This window comes from Camelus bactrianus, chromosome 3 (genome assembly GCF_048773025.1).
Source record: "Camelus bactrianus isolate YW-2024 breed Bactrian camel chromosome 3, ASM4877302v1, whole genome shotgun sequence".
NCBI lineage: Eukaryota > Metazoa > Chordata > Mammalia > Artiodactyla > Camelidae > Camelus > Camelus bactrianus.
Genome location: NC_133541.1, coordinates 100989451 through 101013561, shown reverse-complemented (window position 1 = coordinate 101013561; position 24111 = coordinate 100989451). Strand labels below are relative to the sequence as shown.

Below are 24111 nucleotides of genomic sequence, written 5' to 3'. Positions count from 1 at the left end.
GGGAAAAGTGGGGTGAGACCACCAGAGGCTGGGGGCAGCAGAGAAGGAAATGCGGACAACTCCCCTCTGCAAATCCTCCCCTCTTTGGGCTGGGCATGCTAACTGGTCTTTCCCATTTGAACAGTCCCCAGTGGGGTTGGTCCTCAGTCCCTCCCACCCGCTACCTCCACCACATCTCTGCTATTGAACTTGGGCTAACATCCAGAAGCCAGGGAACAGCTCTGCACAAATTCAGTAATTGGAGTCATTAGCGTTGACTCAGAAATCATTTTTTTCTATGTCTCTTTCTTGGAGAAGCTTTTAAGACCCTTTAAATTGGTTAATGGAGAGTTTAAAGATGAAGATGGAGCCTCAGCTTTCAGCTTCCGCGGCCTGTCTCCCTGGCTTTCCCCAACACACTCAAGGGCAAGAGAGATGAGATAATCCAGGATCTGTTTTATTAAGCTCACATCTATCTCTGGCACACCTTTCACAAACGAGGGTCTCAAAATCTACATACTCCTGCTCCAAGACTCTGGAGGCTCAATCTCCATTTACCCCCTCCTATCAGCGGGACAATAATAACACCTTCACATAAAATGACGGTGAGAACTGTTGCAAAAGAGCCCTGGGCCAGGCGTCAGGAGGCTGGGGTCCTTGTCCTGGCCTGGTGACTCATAAAGCCACGTAACCATGGGCATCACTCCGCCTCCTCAGGCCTAAGTGAGCACCAAGGTCCTTTCTGCAATGAAATGCCCCACATCTGCCCGCAGGGGGGAGGGCAGGCTGCTGCCCTTGGTCTACAACTGAGGAAGCAACACAGCGAATCAGGCCACTGCTTCAAAGTGACGTGGCCAGAACCTGGGCGTTCACATACTTTCCTCTTCTTTACAGTGCTGGGCAGGGACTTAAGGTTCTTTGGGAAGGTGGGTGGATACCTGGCCTCTTTGGAACTCAAGTCGAGGTATTTCTCTGAGGCTCCACAGGCTCCATCTTCAGGGCTGAGTGAAGGGTGGAGGTCTGAAAAAGTCAAGCAGTTACATCAGGCATGTACACCCTAAACCCCTTCCTTCCAAATCAGAGGGGAAGTGGAGACAATCACGAATCCACTGGGGATGAACAAAAGCCACCTGATTCTGTATTTCCCGGGTTTTAGCCCTTCATGGAACCACCTGACGACTTCTGCCACCTCTCTGGATCTGTGCTCCCCTTTTACACAATGCCACAAGGTTTTTCTCTAACTTGATACACTATTTTTCATATCTGTGAAACTATAATATGCTAATCATGTTTTTTAATGATATATATTAAGTATACAACTAGTAAAATAAAAAACCTTTAAACTGAAAAAGGAGAAAAGAAAAGAAAATAATAAAAACCCCGAGTATCACCCCAAATCCTCTTGTGAACCACAGGAGGCACACACATCAGATACTGGCAAAAAATGATGTGGTCTAAGCCCAAGGAAACTGAGGCATGGCCAGGGTAAAAGGGAAGTGATTTGCTCAAAGACAAAGGTGAAGGCAAGGACCAGGGTCTCTGGATCCTTAAGTAAAGGTCTTCACAGGTCACGGGACAAATCCTTTTTACGTAGACCAGAAATGACCTTGAATGCATTCACCGCTCATTTGTGAGGCTACAACTGGGGGAAACCGTCAAAGTCACTTATTAGCTATGCACTTGAAACTGCTTGAGAACCTGATCTCCTATTGGAATTTCCACCCTGGAAAGGGACGCCGACACCCGATTTTTGTTGCCATCCCACCCCCTCCATGCCCGCCTCGCCCCCCAGCACCAGTGAGAGGTACCAGTGACTGTTTTATCTCACCTTAGCCAAAACCCAGTCTGACGAGACTCCTTTCCAAGGGGTACGCATGGTGGGGGACAGCCCTGCTGGGGGCTCCGGGGCTGGCTCTGAGATGCCCGCTTCTATAGAGGAGGCCAAGGTTCCCTGTGCTCAAGGCGTGTGGCAGGCACGAGGCTCCTGCCAGCAGGGTGTTCAGGCTGCAGAGGGATGGGCTGGAAAATGACTTCAATCCTCTAACTGCCAGCTCGCCGGACCCCGGGGCTGCGAGGAGAGGTGAGAGCAACTCTTACTCACACTGCGTTCCTGGGCTCTGACTTCGGAGAAGGGCCTCCTTAAAGGACTTGGTTCCCTGGCATTGTTAACCCAGGCCAGCCCGAGTGACTGAGGAGTGAGCAGGGCTCCCAGAGCCCTAGACGGGGAAGTCAGGGCACTGAGGCAGCCTCAGGATAGTGTCTCTCCTGACAAATCATCAGAGCAGCTACCATTTTTTCAACGCTGACTGTGCGCCAGGCTGTGCTAAGCCCTTTGCTGTCATCCCAGTGAATCCTACAAATGAATGAATTTTCAGACGTGAAGAAACAGAGGTGCAAACCAGAGCCTTTGCAGATGCAAAGATGAAGCCCAAGTTCAGTGACCGAGCAGGGGTGAAAACTCAGGTTGGGTTGGTCTGGGGCAGGAAATGACAAGGAGACCGAGGGCTCCTGCCACCCCCTTCTGTGTCACAGGGTGCTGAGCTCCGAGGAGGGACCTGCTGGCTTTGACTCTCATCTGTACCTGCTGCCTCCATGGAAAAGAGGGTCTGCAGCCTCTCCTGGGCGGGCACGTTCCCCAGAGCTGCTGACTGCTGGTAACATCTCATGGCCTCTCCCAGATTCCTCTGCACACCAAGGCCCTTCTCATAACAAATTCCCAAGTGGTACCTGCTCTGTGAGTCCTAAAAGAGAAGATGGACAGACACATAGATGCACACTCATGCAGGACTGGAGAACTGAACCACTGAGGCAGGAGAAAGGCGCAGAAGTCAGGCATGCCTGCACTTCATCCCTGCAGGGTCAGGCCCAGCCCCGACCCTCCCTGGACCAAGGGATCTTAGCTATGAAGAGCCGGAGGCCCAGAGCTTGCCCAGCAAAGGAGACAGGGATCTTTCCACCCAGGGAGATTCTGGCCAGAGCAGTGAGGGAGCTTCTCTTCCTGAGGATGGCACTGAAGGGGTGAAGGCTGCAGGAAGCACTCAGCCTTGCTATGGGAGCCCAGGGAGCCAGGCTCCTGCGTTATCCTGAAAGAGTCAGGAGCAAGGGTGGAGGCTCGGCCTCTGAAGACCTTATATGCCTTCCTGAATCTCTACCGAGAGGGCTACAGAACATACATTACAGAGAACTCGCTCTCCTCCTTTGAAAGGTTAAAAGGCTAATCCCTTTGTCCAGTGCCCTGGACCCTCTCTCCCCTCTCACTGAGAACTGGGCTCCTCGGAGATGCGGTATCCGGCAGGGATTAGGAGCCCCACCTCTACAGCCAGACCGCCTGGGTTCCAAGCTTGGCTCCACCACTTACCAGCTGTGTACCCTCAGTCATGTTACTCTATGTCTCTGTGCCTCAGTTTCCTCACCTGTAAAGTGGGTATAATAATAGCACCTACTTTATTACATCATTGTGAGGATTAAGTGTGTCAATATGTGGAAAGTGCTTAGATTAGTTATTATTTTCATACCTTTAGTCGCCCATATCACTGATCTCTCCCTCTCTGTGATAAATATTTTCATTATATTCAATCTTCTAACCATGCTTCTGTTTCTCTTCGACCTTCTATAGTCAAATTTCTGGAAAGAGTTTCTGTAACATGTAGGCCAAAGCCTATATGATAAATATGGTGGACTCCTTGGCTACAGGCCGGCTTAGAACCTAGCACTGGACATTTGTAAGGCCAAACACCCACCCTGCTGGGTGCTGTTACACAACATCCCTTTGCGCACGTTTCCTCCTGGCAGGCTGGGTGACTAAAGCAGGCCAGGGTGCCCCAGGCTTGTCCCGGACACGGTCACAAGGCCCATTCAGCCCAAGGAAAGCTGTGGGGCTCTTTCAAGGAAAGGCAGGCAAAGAGGCTGGTAGCCCTTTTGACGGCTACTGCAGATACTTTGGGCAACACTGAGTGAAAAAGGAGAAGTATTCTGATGTCCAAGGGTTCAACGAAGCTATCACTGTGTTGGCCAGAAAACAAGGAGAAGTTGCAGCCCCACTGCAGGGACAGTCTAGAACATGCACATTGCTGGCTTTAATCCAGGGCTCCTGGTCCTTCAAGATACAACTCAAAAAATATACTGGTGTTCATGTAACTGCCCCATTGTAAACTGATTATACTTCACTAAAAAAAAAAAAATGTGTATATATATATATATATATATATATATATATATATATATATATATATATATATACTGGTCACACCAGAAACTAATTCAACATTGTAAGTCAACTACACTTCAATAAAAAATATAAGGATACATATACTGCTCAGAGACACTTGAGGATACAACAGACTCACAGATGTCTTTTCAGTGATTCTCACTGACATAAAGGTCTGAGATTCCCTACATTAAAGGTCCCTCTTTAACTCATTATTTCCTGAGCCCATCTGACCATTTTCCTTGTATTACTTATAAACAGCCCATGGAACTAATGTTCTGTGTAACAAACTCTGGGTCACACTGCCTGGAAGAGGCCAACCCCCCCCGTTCATGGACACGCAGACATCCTCCCCCCACCGAACTGCTCACTGTCTTCACCTCACGTCTTGACTTCCCCGGACAAGGTCACTTGTGATGGGTGTACCTTTCAGGTGTACAGTATACAAAGTGCTTTCACACTTATTATCTCAGTTAGATTTTGATCCTCACAACAACCTTGTGAAGTAGTAGCCAGGTAAGGCAGGCATTATTATCCTGATTTTAGAGACAAGGAAAATAAGAAGTGACCAGCCCAGTAGTATGCTAGTAAATGGTTAACAACCCGCTCTTCACGGGAAAAAGCCCTGCTTTGTAGCATTTGGCGATCTCTGTGGTGCAAATGCTCCTCTTATAGCTGATACCAAGCTACCGACAATACTCGCAGGCTGGTGCGAGCCAGCCCCTGCACACCACGAGAGCCACCCAGGGGGCACACGTAAGTCAGGGAGAGTTACTAAGGTTTGAAGCCGGCCCAGTGCTCCTATTAACTGTCTCCTAAGCACAGCAGAACTCAGTACCAGTTCCAAAATCCCCTTCCTTTATCAGACTTGATCCCCCACATGCCTGGAGCCTGGAGATCTCATACCCCATTGTTGGCTGCAAGCCAAAGATATTTCACGGCTCTCTGCTCGTCCAGGTACGGTTCCTTGGTGAAAAGCACCCCGAGGAAAGCTTGGGCCTGTGGTCAAGGAGGAAGGAAAAAGGTACCTTGGTCACTGCTAGGCCTCACATGGTCCCTGGGAGGCCCCACGTCCCAGGTGCCCAGGACCCACTGCACCAATGGCAGTTACCTCTCTCAAGCCTGAGTCTGCAGCCTGCTTCAGCATGGACACTGCCCTCTGCCGCTCGGGGTCCCACGAGGAGGCTGGGTCTTGCAGCAGGCACCTGGCATAGCGGTACTGAGCCAGGCTGTGGCCCTGGCCGGCAGCCAACTGGTAATAAAGGGCTGCCTGGGCAAAGGGAGAAACAGCCAGTCTACTGGTAACTTTTTGGGGGAATGAAATGTTAGAAACTTATTTTAATTAAGTACTACATAATCATTACAGATAAGTCAGAAAATACAGATAAGTCGAAAAGAAAAACATAAAATTCCAAGAAATCTTGCCTCTTAAAGATCATTCTCTGTTCACGTTTTAGTGTATAGCCTTGCAAATTTCTTCCCATATATACTATATGTATTTACATATATATACATATACATTATATGTGTGTGTGTGTGTGTGTGTCTGGAGAGAGAGAACCACACTCACTATTTTAGAACCAATTTTTTCACTTAATGATACACCATGAATATCTTTCCCTGCAAATAAATATAGATCTAGCCCATCATTTTTAAGGCTCACATAGATGTTACTAACCAATCCTCTACTGAAGGAACTTCAAGTTGCTTTCTTTTTTCTTTGGCCATCATGTACAATTCTAAGAAATACATTCTCAAATATAACATCTTTGTGTACTCATCCTACATTTTGGGATTAATTAATCTATTCATCAAGGTAATGTTTTGGTTGTGAAGATATAGCTGCAAAGAAGAAAGGCAAGGTCCCTGGTCTCCCGGAATTTTGAATCTAAATTCCTAGAAGCTGGGAGCTTCTTTCTTATTTTCCCCTCCCAATTGGGAGAGAGAAGCTGGACTTTCCCAAGCCCTGCCCACTGCTCATCTCTGGAGGTCACTCTGGGTAGCACAGCACAGGGGACGGGCTTTGGGGCAGGGAGGAGGTGCAGTACCTTGTCAAGGTCCCTGGGGGTGCCTCTGCCATGCTCGTGACACAAGCCCACGTTGTACTGAGCTTTGCTGTAGCCGCGATCTGCTGCTTTCTGGAAGTGAGAAAAGGCAGCCACGTGGTCCCCATCCCTCATGTTCTCTGTCCCTGTAAGAAAGCACAGGACATAAACACAGCTTCCTCTGTGAACTTCCCTACATCCTCGGCCAGATATCCAAAAGCTCCTTCCTTTCTTTTTTGTGCTAGACATTTTGTATTCCTATCCTCTGAGTATTTCACTGGTTTGCCAGAGACACGGTGGGTTCTGCCCTCCTGTACACCATCCTCCTCTAGGTGACAGCGTCCCAATTTCCCTTTGGAAACAGCCCTCCCCCCAGTGCTGTCAATCAATGCGACCTGCGCTCTTCCCAACCAATGAGACCCTCTTTCAGGAATCTGAATCTTGATCTGGTTTGGACAGGAGAGAAAACAGCTTCTGCAGGTTTACTGTGACAGCAGCACTCGGAAGATGCTGTCTCTCAGTTACCGCCCCCTGGATCCCTGCAGCTTCCCTGATTCCTGTTCTTTCTGAGGCTTTGCTGGTTAATAGATTCCAACAGATTCTTTTTGTACTTAGGTGAGCCAGAGTGGGTTTAGGCTGCTTATAACCAACATAATGTAAGTGATACAGCTGATGTTGTTCATCTTGTTTTATGAGGAAGCTGAGAGATTAAAAAAGCCTCGACCTGAACTCAGGGATGTCCAGCAATCAAGCCTATGTTCTTTTTTATCAGCCAAACAAAAAGGAAAACAGAGAAGGGGCTGGGCATAGCCAACTCTCATCTCTAAGCCTTTGCTCAGACTATTTCTCCTGCCTGTGATATTTTTCTGCCTCCATCATCAGGCCTTCCCATCCTATTCTGTTCTAGAAACTTCAGACCACACTCAGGCTTTAAACACTCTTTTGGCACTGACTTAATATACAAGGATTTTTCTAGGAGCTAGACTGTTTCAGGAGTACAAACCCTGTCCCCTCAATTATACTGTAAAATCCTGGAGGCAGAAGCAGAAAAAGAGTGTAGAAGAAATAACTCTGCATAGGGTGAAAGCTCTATACAAATGCAAAATATGATTATGGCTTATGCTCCCTTTGTGTTCTGCCACAGTGCTTAGCACTTACTGAATAAATGGATATGTATATGAAGGAAGGAATGGGCAAGAAAATTCTCAGAAGAGACTGTCTGCCCATCAAAATCACAAAAAGCTAACGAGGTAGAAGCCGGGTACCATTCAGCTAGCAGTGAATTAGTCACCTCCTGGCTGCCTGGAAACTGGCTGTGGAGGGTTCACAGAGCCCTCCGTCCTTGAGGAGAAGACTTGAGAGGACAAAGGATACCCTGTCCCCATTCCCCACGCTGGGTCCCCGATCCAGCCCCTCTGCCTCTAACCTACACCAAGTCACCATCGCATTTTGCTTACCTATCAGTACCAGCTCCAATCCAGTCTGTTTCCCCTCTGGCTTCCCTACAATCCACGTCTGTCTACACAACAGCCAGAGAGATCTTTGAAAAAGTAAATCAGATTATGTGACTAACTTGCTTCCTGCTCCAGCATAAAACCCTCCAATGGCTTCCTGACTCACTTTAAAGATCCACACATCACCGCAGCTCAGGAGGCCTGATCCGATCTGGCCCCCACTTGCTTCTCTGACTTCATCTCTCTATTCTTCTGGTAATCACTAAGCTTCAGCCACATTCACTTTTCTTTTGTTCCTTTAACAAACAAAACTGCCTGCCTCAGGACGTTTGCACTTGCTGTTCCCCCTGCTCGGAAAGCTCTTTCTCCAGATGGAAACAAGACTGGCTTGTTTTTGTCAGTCAGCTCAAGGATCTTCCCAACCTTGAGGCCTTCCAAATCACAGCTGCTCCTTGTGCAAGTCACTAACACATCTCCTTGTTTAATTTTCCTCATAACATTTAACAGCATTTGAAATTTCATTTTTCATTTGTTTGCCAATTTTTTGTTTTCCTCTCCCTCAATATATGTCAGCTGCATGAGAGTAAGGACTTTGTCTTATGAATCACTGTATCCTCAATACCTAAACTGGGCCTAGCAGAAGGTGAATGCTTAATACATTTGTACTGAATGAACCCCAGCCTCTTATCCACCTGCCCACTAGACTTCAACAGATGCTGCTGGGAGTCTGGATCTCCATATGAGAAGGCCTGAAACAAGCCAAGTCACTGCAGAGAACAGGACAAATAGTGCAGGGGCATCTAGAGTCTACAGATGTGGGCAAGGAAGTGCTCCTATTCCTGTACTTGATGGCCTGCTTCACACCTCAGGAGTCTGTTCCTGCCTAAGTGTGGTAGATAATGCAAGGTGTCCTCGAAGATTTATCTTCTCCTCCTTACACAGTAACCGAATTTTCAGGGAACTGTAATCAATCAGCTAAAGACTACACTTCCCAGGTTCCCTGTGATTAGGATGGCCGTAAGTCTTCATTCGGGACAATGATCTGTGCAACTTCTCAGCTGGGAAGGAAGGGTCCTTTAGCTTTCCCACGCCTCCCCTTCTAGCTGGCTAGAATTTCAATAGGAGGCAAACCGGACCTTGAGATGGAAACCCATTTTAAGAATGGCAGAACCATCTGACTGAAAATAGGTCGCTGACACCACTGTGCCACCATGGTCTACCCATCTGGGAGAAAATAAACTCTCTCTTGTGTAAGCCACTCCCTACCCTGACTCTGTTTGATCTACCCCACACCCTTTCCATTTTCCCATCCTGTCTTGAGGCAGAGTCTACCCCCTTACCCAGGAGGTTGAAAGCGATGGAAACACTGAGCTGGAAGAGCTGCTGAATGGAAGTCACGGCCTCCTCGAGAGAAAGAGTTTTTGATTTCTCTTGTTCCTGTGGAAAAAATGTAAAGACTCATCATAGGACAGTTCACCCGCCCAGGGGAATGTTACGGGGATCTGGGTGGCCAAATGGGGACAATACCTGCTTTTTGCCAGGGGGCTGAGGCTGGGCTGGCTTTGCCTCTGACTTGAAGCTATTGCTGGCCTCCAGGAAGCCGGTGTCACTGGGGTCTGCAAGGGAGAGGGCCGACACCCACCAGGGCAAAGGGGGAAGGTGCTATTTCTCCTTTTTTCCCACTCTCCCAGTCCACCCAGCCCCTCCATCCAGCACTACTGCCAGGAACCCAAATAATTCCAAACTGCCCCAGAAAGCCTGGGGGCTTCCAGGAATGACAGTTCCCTTATCTGCCATATGCAGCAACAAATGTCCATCTGCCCAGCTCCCCACGCCCACCCCACTGGCCTGCTGCTGATTTGGGGTGGGGGGGACCGTACCTTCCTCAGAGGGACCCTGAAGACCAGCTGCTCCCAAGGAGCTGTGTGAAGAGAGGCTCTCGGGCTGAGTGGCGGGTTCTTCGTGGCCCAGCCTGAGTTTCCTGAGGCCAGAGTGCCTAGGAGCCGGGTGGTCAGGGCTGGGCAGAACGTACCTCCGCAGTGCTGGAAAGAGCCAGTGAGAGCGCTCACGTCAAAGAGGATCAGTTCAGCCTGCTCGGGGTGACTGAGCCCTCCCTGAGGTCTGGAGGGGCCAAAGGAAGAATCTGGGAACTCCTGTGACGCATCCTTCACGTGCCCCCTTCTCCATTTCCTCAGTTGGCTTTCCTCTGCAAGGGTGGAGACGGCCCCACCTTTATGCTGGTCCCCCATCTTAAGCGTAAGTCACTCCTCTGCTTGAATTCTTCCAGGGGCAGGGAGACATCTACCTTATTCTCTGTTCTAGTGCCAGCACCTAGCACTTTGACGGTAATATTGATAATGATTATAATCATAATAATAAGGGCAAGAACTTAAACTAATACCTGCGGAGCACTTACTACGTGCCAGGCACTGTCCTAGGTCCTTGACTTGTATTAACTCAATTTAGTCCTTGCAAGAAACCTATGGCGTGGGTTTTATTATTACCCCCTTTTATAGATGAAGAAACTGAGACACAGGGAAGTTAAAAGTGACTTATCTATGGAAACAAAACTAGTACCGGCAGTTCTGGGCTTGAACCCTGACAGTGGAACTCCAGAGCCTTAACCATCATGCTCCTTTGACTCTGTACCATGGCACATAACAGCTATTTAGTAAAGATTCACTTATTAATGAATGATTGACCAGAGAATGACCTAACCTAACCTGGCTGGGGAGTAGGCAGGAAGCCACACCTAGGATGTAAAACAGCCTGGACTCCTTTGGGGCTCCCTCCACAGATGGTGAGGGGACGACATGGGAGGACACTGGAGGGCAGGTGTGGTTTGCACCCTGGGCAGACAGAACTTCCTCACATTCCCCTTCCTCTGACTACAGATAGGAAAGGCGAGGAGCTGCTGATGGCTCTTTTCCTGAGGTGTGTCCAGAGATGCTTCCTGGAAACTCCCAGCCCAACCCTCCTGTCCCCGGGATTGAGAGCTCACAGGAGTGCAGGGGCCACAAGGGAGATGAGAGGAAACGGTCCAGGGGGCTGCGCCAAGAGCAGCGCTCCGCTCGCCGAGGTCCTGCTGGCAGGGACGCCTGGAAGTGGATCTGCCTTGCCAGTTGCAGGGCCAGCACGGCCAGAGTGCCCTGCGGAAGACAGCACATCAGGGGACACAGCCCTCCGCCAGGCAACTCCCTCAGTCTCAGCCTTCAGCTCCAACACCACTTCCTCGAGAAGCCTTGCCTGACTCCTGGCTGCGGCTGCTCCCCTACTACACACTCTCAGAGCACCCAAACCTCCCCTCTTGAGCCCTGAGTGCGCTGCTACTTAAATAGTCATTTCTACAGTGAGTTATCAAGGTCTGTCTCTCCTGTTAGTCTCTAAGCACCATGAGGTCAGGAACCCTGTCTGTTTTGTTCACCAAGGTATCCCCGGTGCCTGGCAGAGCACTAAGATATAGTATTAATGAATAAATGCGTGAGTGAGTGACTGAATAAACAGAGTTGAAGTAGGCAAAAAGATGATGTGGTAAGTTTGGGCTTGGCCACAGCTGCAGCCAGATGCAGACAGGTCAGCATTTCCTATAAGGTTCACTCTTACTCTAGCCTGGCACAACCCCCCTCCCTGCCAACCCAGCCAGCCCACCACACACACATTCACAGATACAGGCTTGTTGTAGGTGTCTCTTCTCTGACAGGTCTGCAGAAGACCCGAGCTAGCTCCTAGTCCAGTGACTGCCTGGTTTTCCCTGTCCCTTCCTGTGTTGTGCACGGGAAGGGACACCCAAATACTTATTTGTTGCCACGGGCACTGTGTACAGTGGGAAACAAGACAGACCCAGTCTCTGCCCTCATGGAGTTTATATCTTCATTGAGGGAAAAAGACAAAATCCAAGTACACAGAGAAATAAATAACTACAAATTATGCTAAATGCCACTAAGGAAACAAATCAGGAGTTCACACAGAGCATGAGAGGGAGCCCTGACAGGACAGCGAGTCAGAGAAAGTCTCTCTGTAGAAGTGATGTGTATGCTGAGGCCAGAAGGAAGAGAAGGTTCCAGCAATGTCAATAGCGGGGACATGTATCCGTGGCACTGGAGATAGCTTGTGCTCAGGACCCTTCACCTGGGCAGTAGTGACAGAGCTGAGGGAAGGCATCAGGACCCCTGGGATATAGGCTCAGATCTTTGACAAAATGGGAAAACACTCCCCTCTCCAAGGTGTGTTATGCCCTTAGTCCACAGCTCCCCAGGAAGACGTGCTTATGGCATGGAGACATTCCAGGCTCAGCTCTGCTGATGACACCAAGTCAGAGATAAGACAACTGATGCTTAGAAAGGTCAGATCACTTGCCCAAAGTACACAGCATGAAAGTAAGAGGGATGAGATGTGACAGACACAAGAGTGATGTGAGTGGCAACTTCATTTGGAATACCTTATAAGCAGAACCTGGAAGGCAAAGATGCTGCCCTGTTGAGACACAGTATTAGCTACTGAGCATCTGACTTTATAGATCAGATTGAACAAATATTTATTGAGCAACTATTATGGGGCCAGGATTTGTACCACGTACTTTAACGAGCCATATGAGGTGCAGCAACCAAGCTGTACAGCATTGGAGCTAAGAGCAGGAGCTCCAGAGTTAAATCTGGTTCCTCTGCTTAACAGCTGTGTGACCTTAAGTGTGTTACCTAAAGCTTCAGAGCCAGAGTTTCCTTATCTATAAAATGGAGATTGTATTTCCTTTGCAAGATTTTGTAAAGATTAAAGAAGACAATGCATATATAATTCTTTACATTAATAAATAAAATATTAGCTAGTTACTATTATTTAGTTGTAAGCTTCATGAAGGCAAGAATCATATCGACCTTGTTCTCTGCTATGTCCCTAAGTGCCTAGCAAAAATGCCTAGTTCAGAGAAGATACTAAATAAATGTTTACTGAATGAGAGGAATAAATACATGGGGAGCAGGGAGAAGGGGAATGTGATATCTCCCCAAATATGCTCCAGCACCATGGGTTACTCAAATCTTGAGTGCGGGCACAATGATGACCAAGCTCTTGTTTCTAGGCTATACTTCAACACAGGAGCATCGTCATTCACACTGAAGGTCAAGGACAGGACTGGGGAAAACTTACCCACGATATGGCATCCCAAAATGTGTTCTGGGAGACACGGGGAGACGTCCACTGGAAGGCATCTTTCCATCCATGGGACCTTGGGCCCCTGCTTGTGCCTGGGCCTGGGCCTGGGCCTGGGCCATGGGGACTGGACCTAGATAATGCAACAGAGGCTATCGAGTTCTGTCCCAAGTTGGGGAGAGGGAGGCCAGGGGAGAACATGGGTGATGGAATGGCAGTATCTCACCTGTCAACGCTGGGCACAGGGACGAGGAGGTTGGAGGACGTAGCCTGAGGCCCATCTGGGCTGGTGGACTTAGGGGTTACCCCACGGAGGCCAGATCTGGACACATGGGGAAGAGCTGTGCAGAACAAGGATCAGTCACTTCGACATGAACAGGATTGAGGCAGTGGTGGCCCCACCAATCCTCCCTATGACCACTGACAGAGCCCCACGCCAGGAACCCAGGAATCACTGGTACCTGCTTCTGCAGAGATTCTTAAACAAGTTTACAGGTGGGAATCTTAGGCCTAGGACAGATTCCAGCATGCCACCCCACAACCAATAAACCAGGATTATTCAGATTTGAGTATCTATATTTTGAAAAAGTCCCCTGGGTGATTCCGATGCCCTCCCAGGGCTGACAACCACTGTTCTAAAATGACTAGTCATTCATACACAAACACTCGTTCTAGGTTTGGAGCTCTTTGTCTCTAAATCCTGCCTCTCTTCATTGGCCCTGCATACTCGATTGGCCTCCACTAACCCCGTTATTGTCTCTGCCCGCCGTCTCTACTTGACTCCTCCCCTTCCAGTAGCCCCACCCATCTCTTTGGATCTAAGCCCCACCCTTTCCCACTGGTCACGCCCACACCCCAAATTCCCTCGGCTCAGAACTCCGCATCTACCCCCGCCCCTTAGAGCCCCGCCTCTCCTCTGCTCCAACCCCGCCCATCAGTGCTTTGGCTCCGTCCTCCAGCTCGCCCCCTCGTCGGTTCCAAGTCTCAGCAGCCACAGACCCGCGGTTCCAGCAGCCCTTACCCCGGCCCAGGAGACCCGGGAGCCGCCACATGTCGTCGCAAACACCATAGGGAGATAGCAGCCGAAAGAGCGAGGCCAAAGCGCGGGACGGCGGCTAGAGTGGCCGCGGTGGCGCCTTGCGAGCGGCCGAGTCCCCCAGGAAGCTCTCCGCCAGCCAATTAGAAGGGAGCCCAGCCGGAAGGACGGACCCAGAGAAAGGAAGTGGGGGTGAGGCGTATTTGGGGCCGCGGGGTGGTGAACTGAGACAAGGGCGCTGGGATGTGGGCCCGGGCTCCGGTGGAGGAAGTGTCATTGGCCCGCACAAGAATGGGGGGATCGCGCAAAGGCGGGGGTCGTAGGTGGCGGAGCTGAACCTCCTCAGAAGTAGGACCATTGAGAAGCGCGGGAGGGCGGCCTCGGTGGTGCGAGACGACCTTGCCAACACCGTGGAGACGCGAAGGGACAATCTTCCCCAGGCCCCAAGGCTAGAGGTGTTGGGAGACATCAGGCCCAGAGCGTGGAGGAGAGGAGCCTTAGGGTCTGACAGAGGAAGCCAGTAGTCCGAGCTTTCTGCCCAAGGCCCTCTGCTTGGAGATGCAGGCCCAGGCCCGACTGCGTAGGCGATGAAAAACTCTGCGGGCGGGGTTCCGATTCCCGGGATCTACCCCTGTCTCACTGTACTAGCCTCTGGCCGAGCCATTCCCCTGTCTGGGTCTCAGTCTGCGCCACGATAGAGTCAGATGGAGTGATCTCGACTGGTCCTTCCTGGTTTGACAAGGACAACTTGAAGGGCTGCTTTCAAAATACCTAAGAGGAGACTGGCCTCCAGGTCTCCCGTATGTTAATCAGATCTCCTATCTTCAGACCCAGCCAGTGTTGTCCGTGTGTTCTTTTGTGGCAAAGAATCTCCTCTTTCACCACACTTACATCCATGAAATAAAGGACCTCAAATTCAAGTGTAAGTTGCTTATACTCCCTCCTTCTTCCCCCCAGGTATATGATTTCTAGGTTGGTAGAAGTCTCTACCTGGGGTAAAAGAGTACTTCAGGTACCAACTTTTAGACCCAGGCATGCTATATGACTACTGAAGTAATTTTTCAACAATTTTTGAGCCATATGTCAGCCACCATCCTAGAATCTGAAAAGACCAATGAATTAGGAGCACTTAGAGCCTCCAGGAAGACCTGGTCCAGAGATGAGAGTTGTCTCTGGAGTTTCAAAGATGATTTGAATCCCAGCTGTCTTACTTCCTAGCTGTGTGTTCTCGGGCAGTTTACTTAACCACTTTAAGCCTTAGGTTCTTTATCTATAAAATAGGAAAAATAATACCCCATACAATTGTTGTGAGGCTTAAATAACACATTTAAAATGTTTAGCATAGTCCCTGGCACATAATAAAAGCCAAATAAATGTAAGTTTTTATGAATTACAGTGGTAGAGGTGAGTAGGCAGAAGACATAGACACATTCCAGGAGAAGCGTGAGCACTGGGTTGTAGAATACCATGGAAGGATTCAGAAAAGCAGTTGCCTTTGAGCTGGACCTTGAAATACGAGCAAAAGTTCACCAGGTGGAGAAGGGAGAAAGGCATTGCATGTGGAAGAAACTGAATAAAAGCCCACAAGTGTGAGTATTGGGAAACGTGAGAAGTACCCTTGCTTTGGGATTTGGGGCAGCCACTTCTCACATTCCTTGTGTTATCACCTCAATATAAAATAACAACCATGCTGGTGTGGCTCCCTTCTCGTTCCTGGCACTTTGCATCCTTCTTCCTTGCAGCTAGTCTGCACTTGGTTTCATTCCTCAAGGCTCGGCCACATCCAGCTCTTCAGTGACAACTCCCCAACAGCTGGAGCCCTCGCTGCTCTCCACTTTTCCCAATTCCTGTAGCATTTAATTCCTTACACAATTTTGCAGTAATTATATGTTGTCCCATTATTTAATTATCTCATTTGTGTAAGTCTAGTCTCCCCAGCTCTCTCCCTCAGGGCAGGGATGGCATTTTCCCATTCTGCATCCCACATAAGGCTTGACACAAACTGTCAGCCCACAGAAGATGTTCAAACAATGCCCGTTGACTTGACTGGACATCTTGTGCTGATAATGATTACAGCCAACAGACCCCAGTCACGAGATTTATTGATGTGAGTGGAAATATATTCCTTTCACATACATTGAGTGCCCTCCGTGTTGAAAGCAAGTTGAAAATTTTTGAAGAAGATAAGCTGTCTGTTCTGATATGTCAAATGGCATTCTGATGTCTCTTGTCCCTGGAAGCCTGGGAACACTAACAAACCATTTGAGTGAGGGGTGCTTGGCGAGGGCAGCTGGAGTTCCCACTGACGCACCACGTCACCTGGTCAGTGTTGCCCAGAGGAATACCATCGGGGATGACAGCTTTGTTTCCTTGACTTTAGCTTTGCCTGAACTTCCAGGCCCAAACCATTAGCCATTCTCTTCTGCTCCCAAGGTTGTTCTGTGTTGCTGGCTTGTGGCCCAAAGTCAGTCTGACTCAATCTCTCTATAAGGGTATGCTGACTAACTTATACTGGGAACTTATTGCCCTGATGTCCAGTTAATCACCTTCCCTTGGTAACAGTGTGAACTCAACACAGTGAGTATTCCAGACATTTGTTGTTGCCTTCGTTTTTGTAGACATTCTTAATTTGCACTAATCAAGTGTAGAAGATCTTATTCTGCGCTGGAGAATGTCCTGAGTATATAATAATTTTTATTTAAATGGATATGGTTCCTGCCTTCACAGAGAAAATAGTCTAGCAGGGCAAACAAACTCAGCAGACAATTAAAATCCAGAATGGTCCTTTAGTTATGTATTGCAGCATAGCAAACACTCTAAAATTTAGTGGCTTAAAACAATCATTTTATTATCTCTCGTAGTTCTGTGAATTGACTGGGCTCAGCTGGGCAATTCTGCCGGTCTCACTTGGGGTCTGTCATGAGGTGGCAGTCAGATGGCAGCTGGGGCTGGGGCCCTGTGAAGGCTCAGCTAGGCCTCTTTCTTTCTCCATGTAATCCCAGGGCCTCTCCAGCTGGGGAGCTGGATTTCTTAAATAGTGGCTCAGAGCTTCTCAAAGTATGAAAGTGGAAACCGCCAGGCTTCCTCAGGCTTCGGCCTGGCCCCTCACAGTGTCACTTCTCCTACACTCCTGGCTAAAGCCATTCACAGAGTCAGTCCAGAATCAGGGTGAGAGGGGAGGACACACGGGCCCGAATACTGGGAAGCGTGGTTTTATGTGGGGGAAGTATGGGATGCTACAGGAACACCTAGGGGAGGCCCAAAACCTAGGTAGGGAAGTCAGGAAGACTTTCTGGAGGCAGTGACATCTAAGCTGATGAACCCGAATGATGAGGTCAAGGAACTTGCCAGATGAAGAAGGGAAGGGAAAACACAATTCAGGCCAGGGAAACGGCTGGTGCAAAGACTCAGGGAGGCAAAGAGAGCACAATTTAAGATCAGTGTGGCTGTAGCTAGGGCGGGTGATAGTGGAGGGCGTGGAGAGGTAAATGGGGCAAGATCATAAAATCTTACATAGCGACCACACCCCATGTCTGGACTCTGTCCTGAGGGCATGAAACATCAAAGAAGGAAGGAGGGGCATCATCAGGCCAGGGGGATCCTAAAAAGGCTCTTGGCTACTGTGTGGGGGACAGTTTGGAGAGGGTCAGGCCCCCATTTTCATCCTGTCTCTTCTAGCCAGTGACCTCACCTTGTCACTGAGAAGGCTGAGTCATCACCTCAGCACCAATATCAGTTCTTTTTGCTTTTTGTTAGTAGGAATTTGTATTATTAAAAATGCAAACTCCTTTTTACAAGTTTTTGTTTTAGTTTTAAAAAAAGCAAAAAAAAAAATTTTTTTTTAAAGCATGTCATAGAAAGCCTTTTATGCCCTGTAGGATCTGGACCTGAGGTTGGCCAGGTGGTCAAACCGTTTTTCCCTATGTGTGAACCATGTTAAGGAAGAGCCTGCCTGCAAAGAGCAGGGACCATGCTAGGCTCAGTGGATTCGACCTCCCACTTAAGAAAGGGTCAGTGAAAGGAGATTCTACTCTAGTAAAAAGTCAAACAATACTAAAAGGCTTATAACAAAACCCAGGAGGTGCTGGCCACACACAGCTCTCTCCCTTCTAGTCCTACTCCCTATAGGCAACCATTTTCAACTCTTGAAATTTCAGGAAGCAGCAAAGAAGAGTACAAGTTCTGGAAGGGAGACTGTGGCATCCAACCAGGTCTCCCACTTACCAGCTGGGTGACCTTGGTTAAGGGAATTCTAATCTTTTACCTTAGTTTCCTCATCTATAAGATGGGCATGAGCATTGTACCCTTCCCATGACAAAACATAAATTGCCTGGCACATGGTCAGCAAAGAGTGATGTGAAGAGGGATGGCACTTGTGAGCAGCTGGGAGCCCCGCTGTGGATGTTTAGTTGCACACTGTACAAATAAATGCAAGGCATCAATGTGAGTTAGAGGAAATGACAAGAACACAGACTCATTTGAAGAGGTCTGTCTCTTTCCTTTGTTCTAAGGCCAAACGCTGTGTGTTTGCTCTTAGTCCCATTCCCTTCCTGTCTCTTCTAGACCCTTGTCTCTATAGTTATCCTGACCCTCATGACGAGCAAATATCTCTCTACTAGTTTTTTTTTTTTTTTCCCATGAAATATACACAGGTCTTTCCTATCTTGGGGGAAAAATTCTTTATTTGATCCTCCTGCCCTTTTCAGCAACCATTCTGTTTCGTTCTCTCTGCTGCCAGATTTCTAGGTAACACATTCTGCCTCCCATTCCTTTACGACTCCCTCACTTTTCAGCCGTCTCCCAGTTTCCATCGCTGTTCTTCTGACACAAAGACCACCTCATTAACCGCCAGTGGGCCTTGGCTCAGTCAGTCTCCTTGATCCAGAGCTCTTGACTCAGTGGGACATCCACTTCTTAACTTTCACATAACTGCCTCATCATTCCCCTTCCTTATTTCTGTCAATTGTATCATTTCCCCAAGCCGTCCAGGAATAAACCTTGAACTCCGGGTTGGCTCAACTCTGCCTTTCTCTACCTACCAGCATATTACTTTTGACTCTTATTGCAAAGATTAGAAACTCATGGAAGCTAGTTTTTGAGAAAAGTTTTATCAGGATACAGACGAGTCAGGGTGAGACAGGAGGGAAGGGGGGACACAGCCATTAAAAGAATGACACAGCAGTGAGCACCAAGATGGTCGTACATCCAACTCCCGGTAAAACTTGAGCCTCAATATACACTCACTGAAATACACTAGCATGCTAAATGGTACTCCCACAGGTGCCAGGACAGTTTTAAGGTCAAAGGGTGGGTGATGGCCCAATGTCTGGGAATCCCACCCCTTTCCCCAAAGTAGTTGGAATAATCCTCCCACTTGTTAGCATATGAAGCTACCAAGCCCATAAAAACTAGGAACACCGCACCTCTTGACCACTGCTCTCCCTTCTGAGTGAGACAGACCATACTCTGTCTATGGAGTGTCTACCTACTTTTACTTGAAACTGAGCACCTAACACCCACACCTCTTAGCCTTTCTCTTGCTTTCTGAAGTAGCCTGCTCTCTGTCTATGGGGTATTTATCTCTCTGAATAAATCTACCTTTACTCAACTGTGGCTTACTCTTGAATTCTTTCCTGTAAGAAGGCAAGGACCCATGCTTGGCGGGACATGTCCCAGGGACTCAACTGAGACCTGGGACACGGCCATCCTCTCGCCCCATATTCTTTTTCCTGCATCGGGGGGGTGGGGGGGCAGCTAATAGACCCGAAAGGCAGGAGGTAGCTGAAACCCAGGAAAGACGCAGACTGTAGACTCAGGAGCCAATGAAGTGAGTCTTCACTCTCTAGCTTTCTTCCTGGATTTCTCGTGATCTGCACCCCAAAGGTGTCAGACACTCCCACAGCCAGCTAGTCACCAGGTCCTGTAAAAATGGCCATCTTTTGCGTCAGGCCCTTGAATCTGTCTCCTCTCCAGTTTCCCTTATATTGCATCTCCCGAGTTTGTTTACCTCCTGATCACTCTGTCTCTGCCAATGCTTATTCCTCCTGACGCTGAGTACAGCTTTCCTGCGTCCCAGTGCTCTGTCTGTCGCTCTTCTCTTGACCTCTCTTCTGGGTTGCTGGCCCCTAAACGGGAGTAGAGTGGTTAAGAGCTTGGATTCTGGGATCCCAACAGCCCAGGCTTCAATCCCCCACCACCTTCTAGTTGAGTGAACTTGGGAAAGTTACTTGAATTTTTTTGAGCCTCAATTCCTCATCTGCGAAATGGGGATAATCCTGTTCCCTTCCTGACAGGGCTGATGTGAAGATTCACTGAGCAACTACACACAAAGTGCTGAGTTAGCACAGCTCCCAGCACACAGAAAGGACTTGATAAACGGTAGCAATTATTAGCCTTACCCTTGTTGTCTTTCCTGAGTTCCAGTCTCACATCACCTGCTACTCTTTTCCATTAGATGTCCTGCTGTGAGCTCAGATCCACCTGTCAGAATGTTCCAGATACTGCTGGAAGACGCAGCTTTCTGAGAGCTGGAGGGTCGGGGGACCTGAAAAAGAGGGGTGGTCTCATCAAATCCTTTCAGGAACCCCGACCTAACCTCAGTCAGGTCTCATCAGGGAAGACTGAAGAACAGTTCCCCTGTCAGCCTCCAAATGCTTTGCTGGCTGACTCTTAGAATCCGGGAGAGCGAGCCAGGCGGCCCTTAAGAGAGCTAATGAAGGATGTGAATCCAACCTTTAAAAAAAAAAAAAAAGCCCTGGGGGAGGTGAGAGGAGATGTAGCAGGATCAGTGGAGCTTGGAGATGGGTGTGAAAGGTGAGAGCAGCACCCTCGGGGTGCTGAGCCAGCTTAGGCTGGGGCCTCCCTCCAGTGCCAGGGTTTGACAGCACAAAGCCAGAGGTGCTCCTGTTTTTAGCTGCGCTGATGCAGGTCCCCTTTGCCACCCTGTGAACATTCTTCACTAAGCTCATGTGTGGAGCATGGTGCACGGCTTTCGCCTGCCCCTTGGCCCTGCATTCCCACCTCCCTCTCTTCAGCCGGGTGGCGGCCTCCCTACTGGCAGGAACGTGGTGAGGGGCAGTGGCCCCTTCTCACCCAGAGCAGAATGGGGGTCGTGGGCGGGCAGGGTGGGGGTGGGGGGTAACCTCACAGTCATTTGTTCCGAGGCAGAGGGGCCCAAGTAGTTAAGAGCACTGGCTCTGAAGCAGAATGTGCCCCTGTTTGAATGCCACTTGTGCCATGGCTATCTCTGAGACCCTAGGCAGGTTGTTTAACCTCTTTATGCTCATCTGTGCAATAAGGATGATAACAGGTCTACCAAATAGTTGTGAGTTTTAGTAAGATAATGCAGGGAAAGCATGAAACTTAATCCACCTATACCATCTGGAACCAAGGGCTCTGCCCTTGTAGGAACAGCCATCCCCATTCCCCACACATACCCTGTCTGCTGTCTTCACCCTGATCTGTGTCCTTGGTCCCCAACATGGGACCTGGCACATAGATTAGATTAATAAAGATGTTTATTGTTGGAAGGAACTGGTAAAACAATATAGAAAATTCAAGATTCTCTCTGGTCTCAGAGTCCCACCATTTCACCACAAATAGAGGGCCTAGGCCAGTCACTGTCCTGGGGACTGGGGATATCACAGTGAATGCAACAGGATGGGCTCCTGGCCTCATGGAGTGAACTGTCCAAGAAGTGGTGGACATTAAACATATAACAAATCTGATAATACAACTGGGAGCATTGCTAGTAAGAAGCCAAGGTTGCTATGAGAGCATAGAGCAGAGACTACATTTGGGTGAGGGGAGAATCAAGGATAGACTACTGGATGATGTGACAGGTAGACTGAGTCCTGGAGAAAGGGCAGCCTGGGTTAAAGTGGAAGGTGGAAAATATACTTCCAGGTGAGGAACCTGAGGTGGAAGGGAGCTAAGCTGCTTGGTGGAAGACAAGGTGAATGAGGCTAAAGCCCACTGATAGAGGAGGTCAGTGGCTTCTCCAAGGCCACAGAACTCAGAGCATGGGTTATGCAGAGCCTTATAGACTATGATGAGAATTTGAGCCTTTATCCTGATAATAGCTAACATTTATTCAATTTTATGTAGAGTTGCACTGGGCTGAGTACTTTGTTTTCTCATTTACTTCCCACAATCCCCCAGAAGGCGGGTGCTATTAATCCCATTTTACAGATGAGGAAACCCCGGCTCAGGGGGGTTAACTTGCTCGAGGTCACTGTGGCTCGAGCTGGGATTTGAACTCAGTTGGCTGTGGCAGAGCTGGGATTTGAACTCAGACATCAGGATCCGAATGCCTACCCTCTTAATCCCTGCGTGGCCCAGCCTAAGAGTTAAATGCAGTCTTCGATCCGTGCTGCGTGTTCCTCGAGTCTTAGGTTCCAGTTTCGCCGCACGTCCCCAGTCCTCCTCCACGGAATTGGGAGAACCCACGCAGAGGTTCGCTCTGGCGAGACGAGCTCCCTGGCGGCTGGCGGGACTGCGGACGGTGGCGGCCACCCAACCGCCCCCAGGCGGGCCTCCACCCACGTGACGGGCCGGGGAGCGGCCGAGCGCGGACGCAGTGCGGTGGGCGCTGCTGTGCCCGCTCGCGCTGCGGCGGCAGCTGTGAGATTCTGACTTTCCGGACCCCAGAGAGCCGCGGGGTGGGGAAGGAGGGGCGCCTCTCTGCGTCCGGCAGGGGGCTCCCTCTCCCCGCGATCCCGGGGCCCCCGCAGCCCGGATCACGGTTCCTACATCCTTGAGGGGGAAAACAGCGTTCACTTCTGACTAAAAATGACTGTTTTTTAAAAGGGCTTCATTCTTTCTCTCTGTCCTCTCTCAGGGCCAGAAAGAGACGGAAAGCGACACAGAGAATCCATTCCAAACGAGCAGCCAAGAGGAGCCGCGGCAGCTCCCAGATGTTGATGTTTTGTTTTTTGACATAAATCTTTGCACTCATTTGGGAGTTTTCATTGATTCATGTTTCCATCTGCTGAATTTCCTTTTATTTATTTAATATGGCTTTTTGAGAAAATCTTGCCCCCGAGATCCAGACGAGCATGAACTGTGGCAACCGCTGCACCCCTCCCCCCTCCTCCAAACCCTGGCTGCTGGGGGCAGGGACGGAGTGGCACCCTGCAGAGAGGGTGCTGCATGGCCTCTTTTGGGGGGGCAGACGCCCTAGACCGATGTTAACGTGGCTGTTCCCCCGCATGGTGCCAGCCTGAGGCTGTAAAGCCGAGAAAAACGGCAAGAGAGACTCACAGTGAGTCTGTGTTCCTTCTCCTTCCTGCCCACTCACGACAGCTCTCTCCCTTCCCGCTGGAACACTTACTCTAGCTCTAACAGTGGAGATCCGCATTAAACGTGTTAGATTACTTCTTCCTCCCCCGACGCCTCCTGCACACCCCACCCCAGGAGTGATTCTTAATAATTTCGAGCTTCAGCTCTGAGTCAGACTGCCTGGGTTTGAATCCTGACTCTACTTTGAGTAGTAACTTCGCTGAGCCCCAGATTCCTCCTCTGTAAAATGGGGATAATTATTATTTCCTTCTCAGATACAAGTACATTTTACAGATGAGAAACTGAGGCTGAGGGTAGTTAGATTTGCCCAGCTAGGGCAGAGCCAGGACACACTGTGACATCTTTCTGATCCTCACCCTTTTCACCCCCAACTCTTGTCCAGCAGCTCCTCCAGTTTTCCCAGGATAGGGCATCTGTGGCAGAAAGCGGCACCCTCTTTTCCATGAGGCGGAAGAAAAGACCAGATGTTAGTGGTTCAGGATGTCTGACACCTTAGAACAATATCCATTTAACCTTAGAACACAGGCCCAGATTTGGAAAGGAACTAGAGGTCATCTCATCTGGTCTCCTACATAATCCAGGCAGACTTCCCCAACAGATACAGAAAACGCTCCTCCTGACAGTCCAGTCGCCTCTATTTGAGGATGCCCCTAGGTATCAGGAGACCCACAGAACACTGAAGGGGACCATTTGAATAGAAGAAACCATGATTTCCACAGAGCAAGCCCCTTAAGACCCATCGTTGCTAAGGCTCAAGGCTGTATGTCCAGTCCTGAGATGGAAGGGAGGGGTTACTCAAAGTGTGAGGTTCTTCCATAGCACGTCCTTTGTGAAGCACACACTGAACGCACATTCCTTCCCATCCAGTCCAAGCTTCTCTGCATGTGCTACGTAGGACTCTCCCTGCAGGGTAGGACATGGCTACATATCTGGACTCTTATGATT

At 49.3% G+C, this 24111-nt stretch overlaps 1 protein-coding gene and 2 long non-coding RNA genes across 5 annotated transcripts in view; 1 reads left to right on the top strand and 2 right to left on the bottom strand.

Annotated features, from left to right (window-relative positions):
- Positions 1-415: 415 nt before the first annotated feature.
- On the bottom strand, positions 416-13990 carry DELE1 (DAP3 binding cell death enhancer 1). The gene is made up of 13 exons (XM_074360849.1): positions 13852-13990; positions 13057-13171; positions 12828-12963; positions 10687-10834; positions 9566-9727; positions 9213-9301; positions 9026-9122; positions 6235-6377; positions 5298-5456; positions 5093-5185; positions 2561-2720; positions 1808-2047; positions 416-999 (listed from the first exon to the last, which is right to left on the bottom strand). The coding sequence occupies exons 1-12, from the start codon at positions 13880-13882 to the stop codon at positions 1809-1811; spliced, it is 1572 nt and encodes a 523-aa protein (XP_074216950.1). The 5' UTR covers positions 13883-13990; the 3' UTR covers positions 416-999; position 1808.
- LOC141577100 (uncharacterized) lies at positions 13923-22821 on the top strand. The gene is made up of 2 exons (XR_012505673.1): positions 13923-14058; positions 22706-22821. It is a non-coding gene; the product is annotated as an uncharacterized LOC141577100 (long non-coding RNA).
- Positions 18312-24111, bottom strand: part of LOC141577099 (uncharacterized) — a 59689-nt gene continuing 53889 nt past the window's right edge. For all 3 annotated transcript variants that reach the window (XR_012505671.1, XR_012505670.1, XR_012505672.1), the window contains exons 2-3: positions 20265-20410; positions 18312-19991 (exon numbers count right to left, since the gene is read on the bottom strand). This is a non-coding gene — a long non-coding RNA (uncharacterized LOC141577099). The remainder of the gene's footprint in view (positions 19992-20264; positions 20411-24111) is intronic.

Bases quoted from the DNA above. Each gene is read 5' to 3' on its own strand.
- DELE1 (XM_074360849.1), bottom strand. From the start codon at position 13,882: ATGTGGCGGCTCCCGGGTCTCCTGGGCCGGG. The intron at 10,835-12,827 runs GTAAGTTTTCCC...TGTCTTCCGCAG, and splicing joins TTTGGGATGCCATATCGTGG to GGCACTCTGGCCGTGCTGGC. The intron at 9,302-9,565 runs GTACGGTCCCCC...TCTCCCTTGCAG, and splicing joins TCAGGGTCCCTCTGAGGAAG to ACCCCAGTGACACCGGCTTC.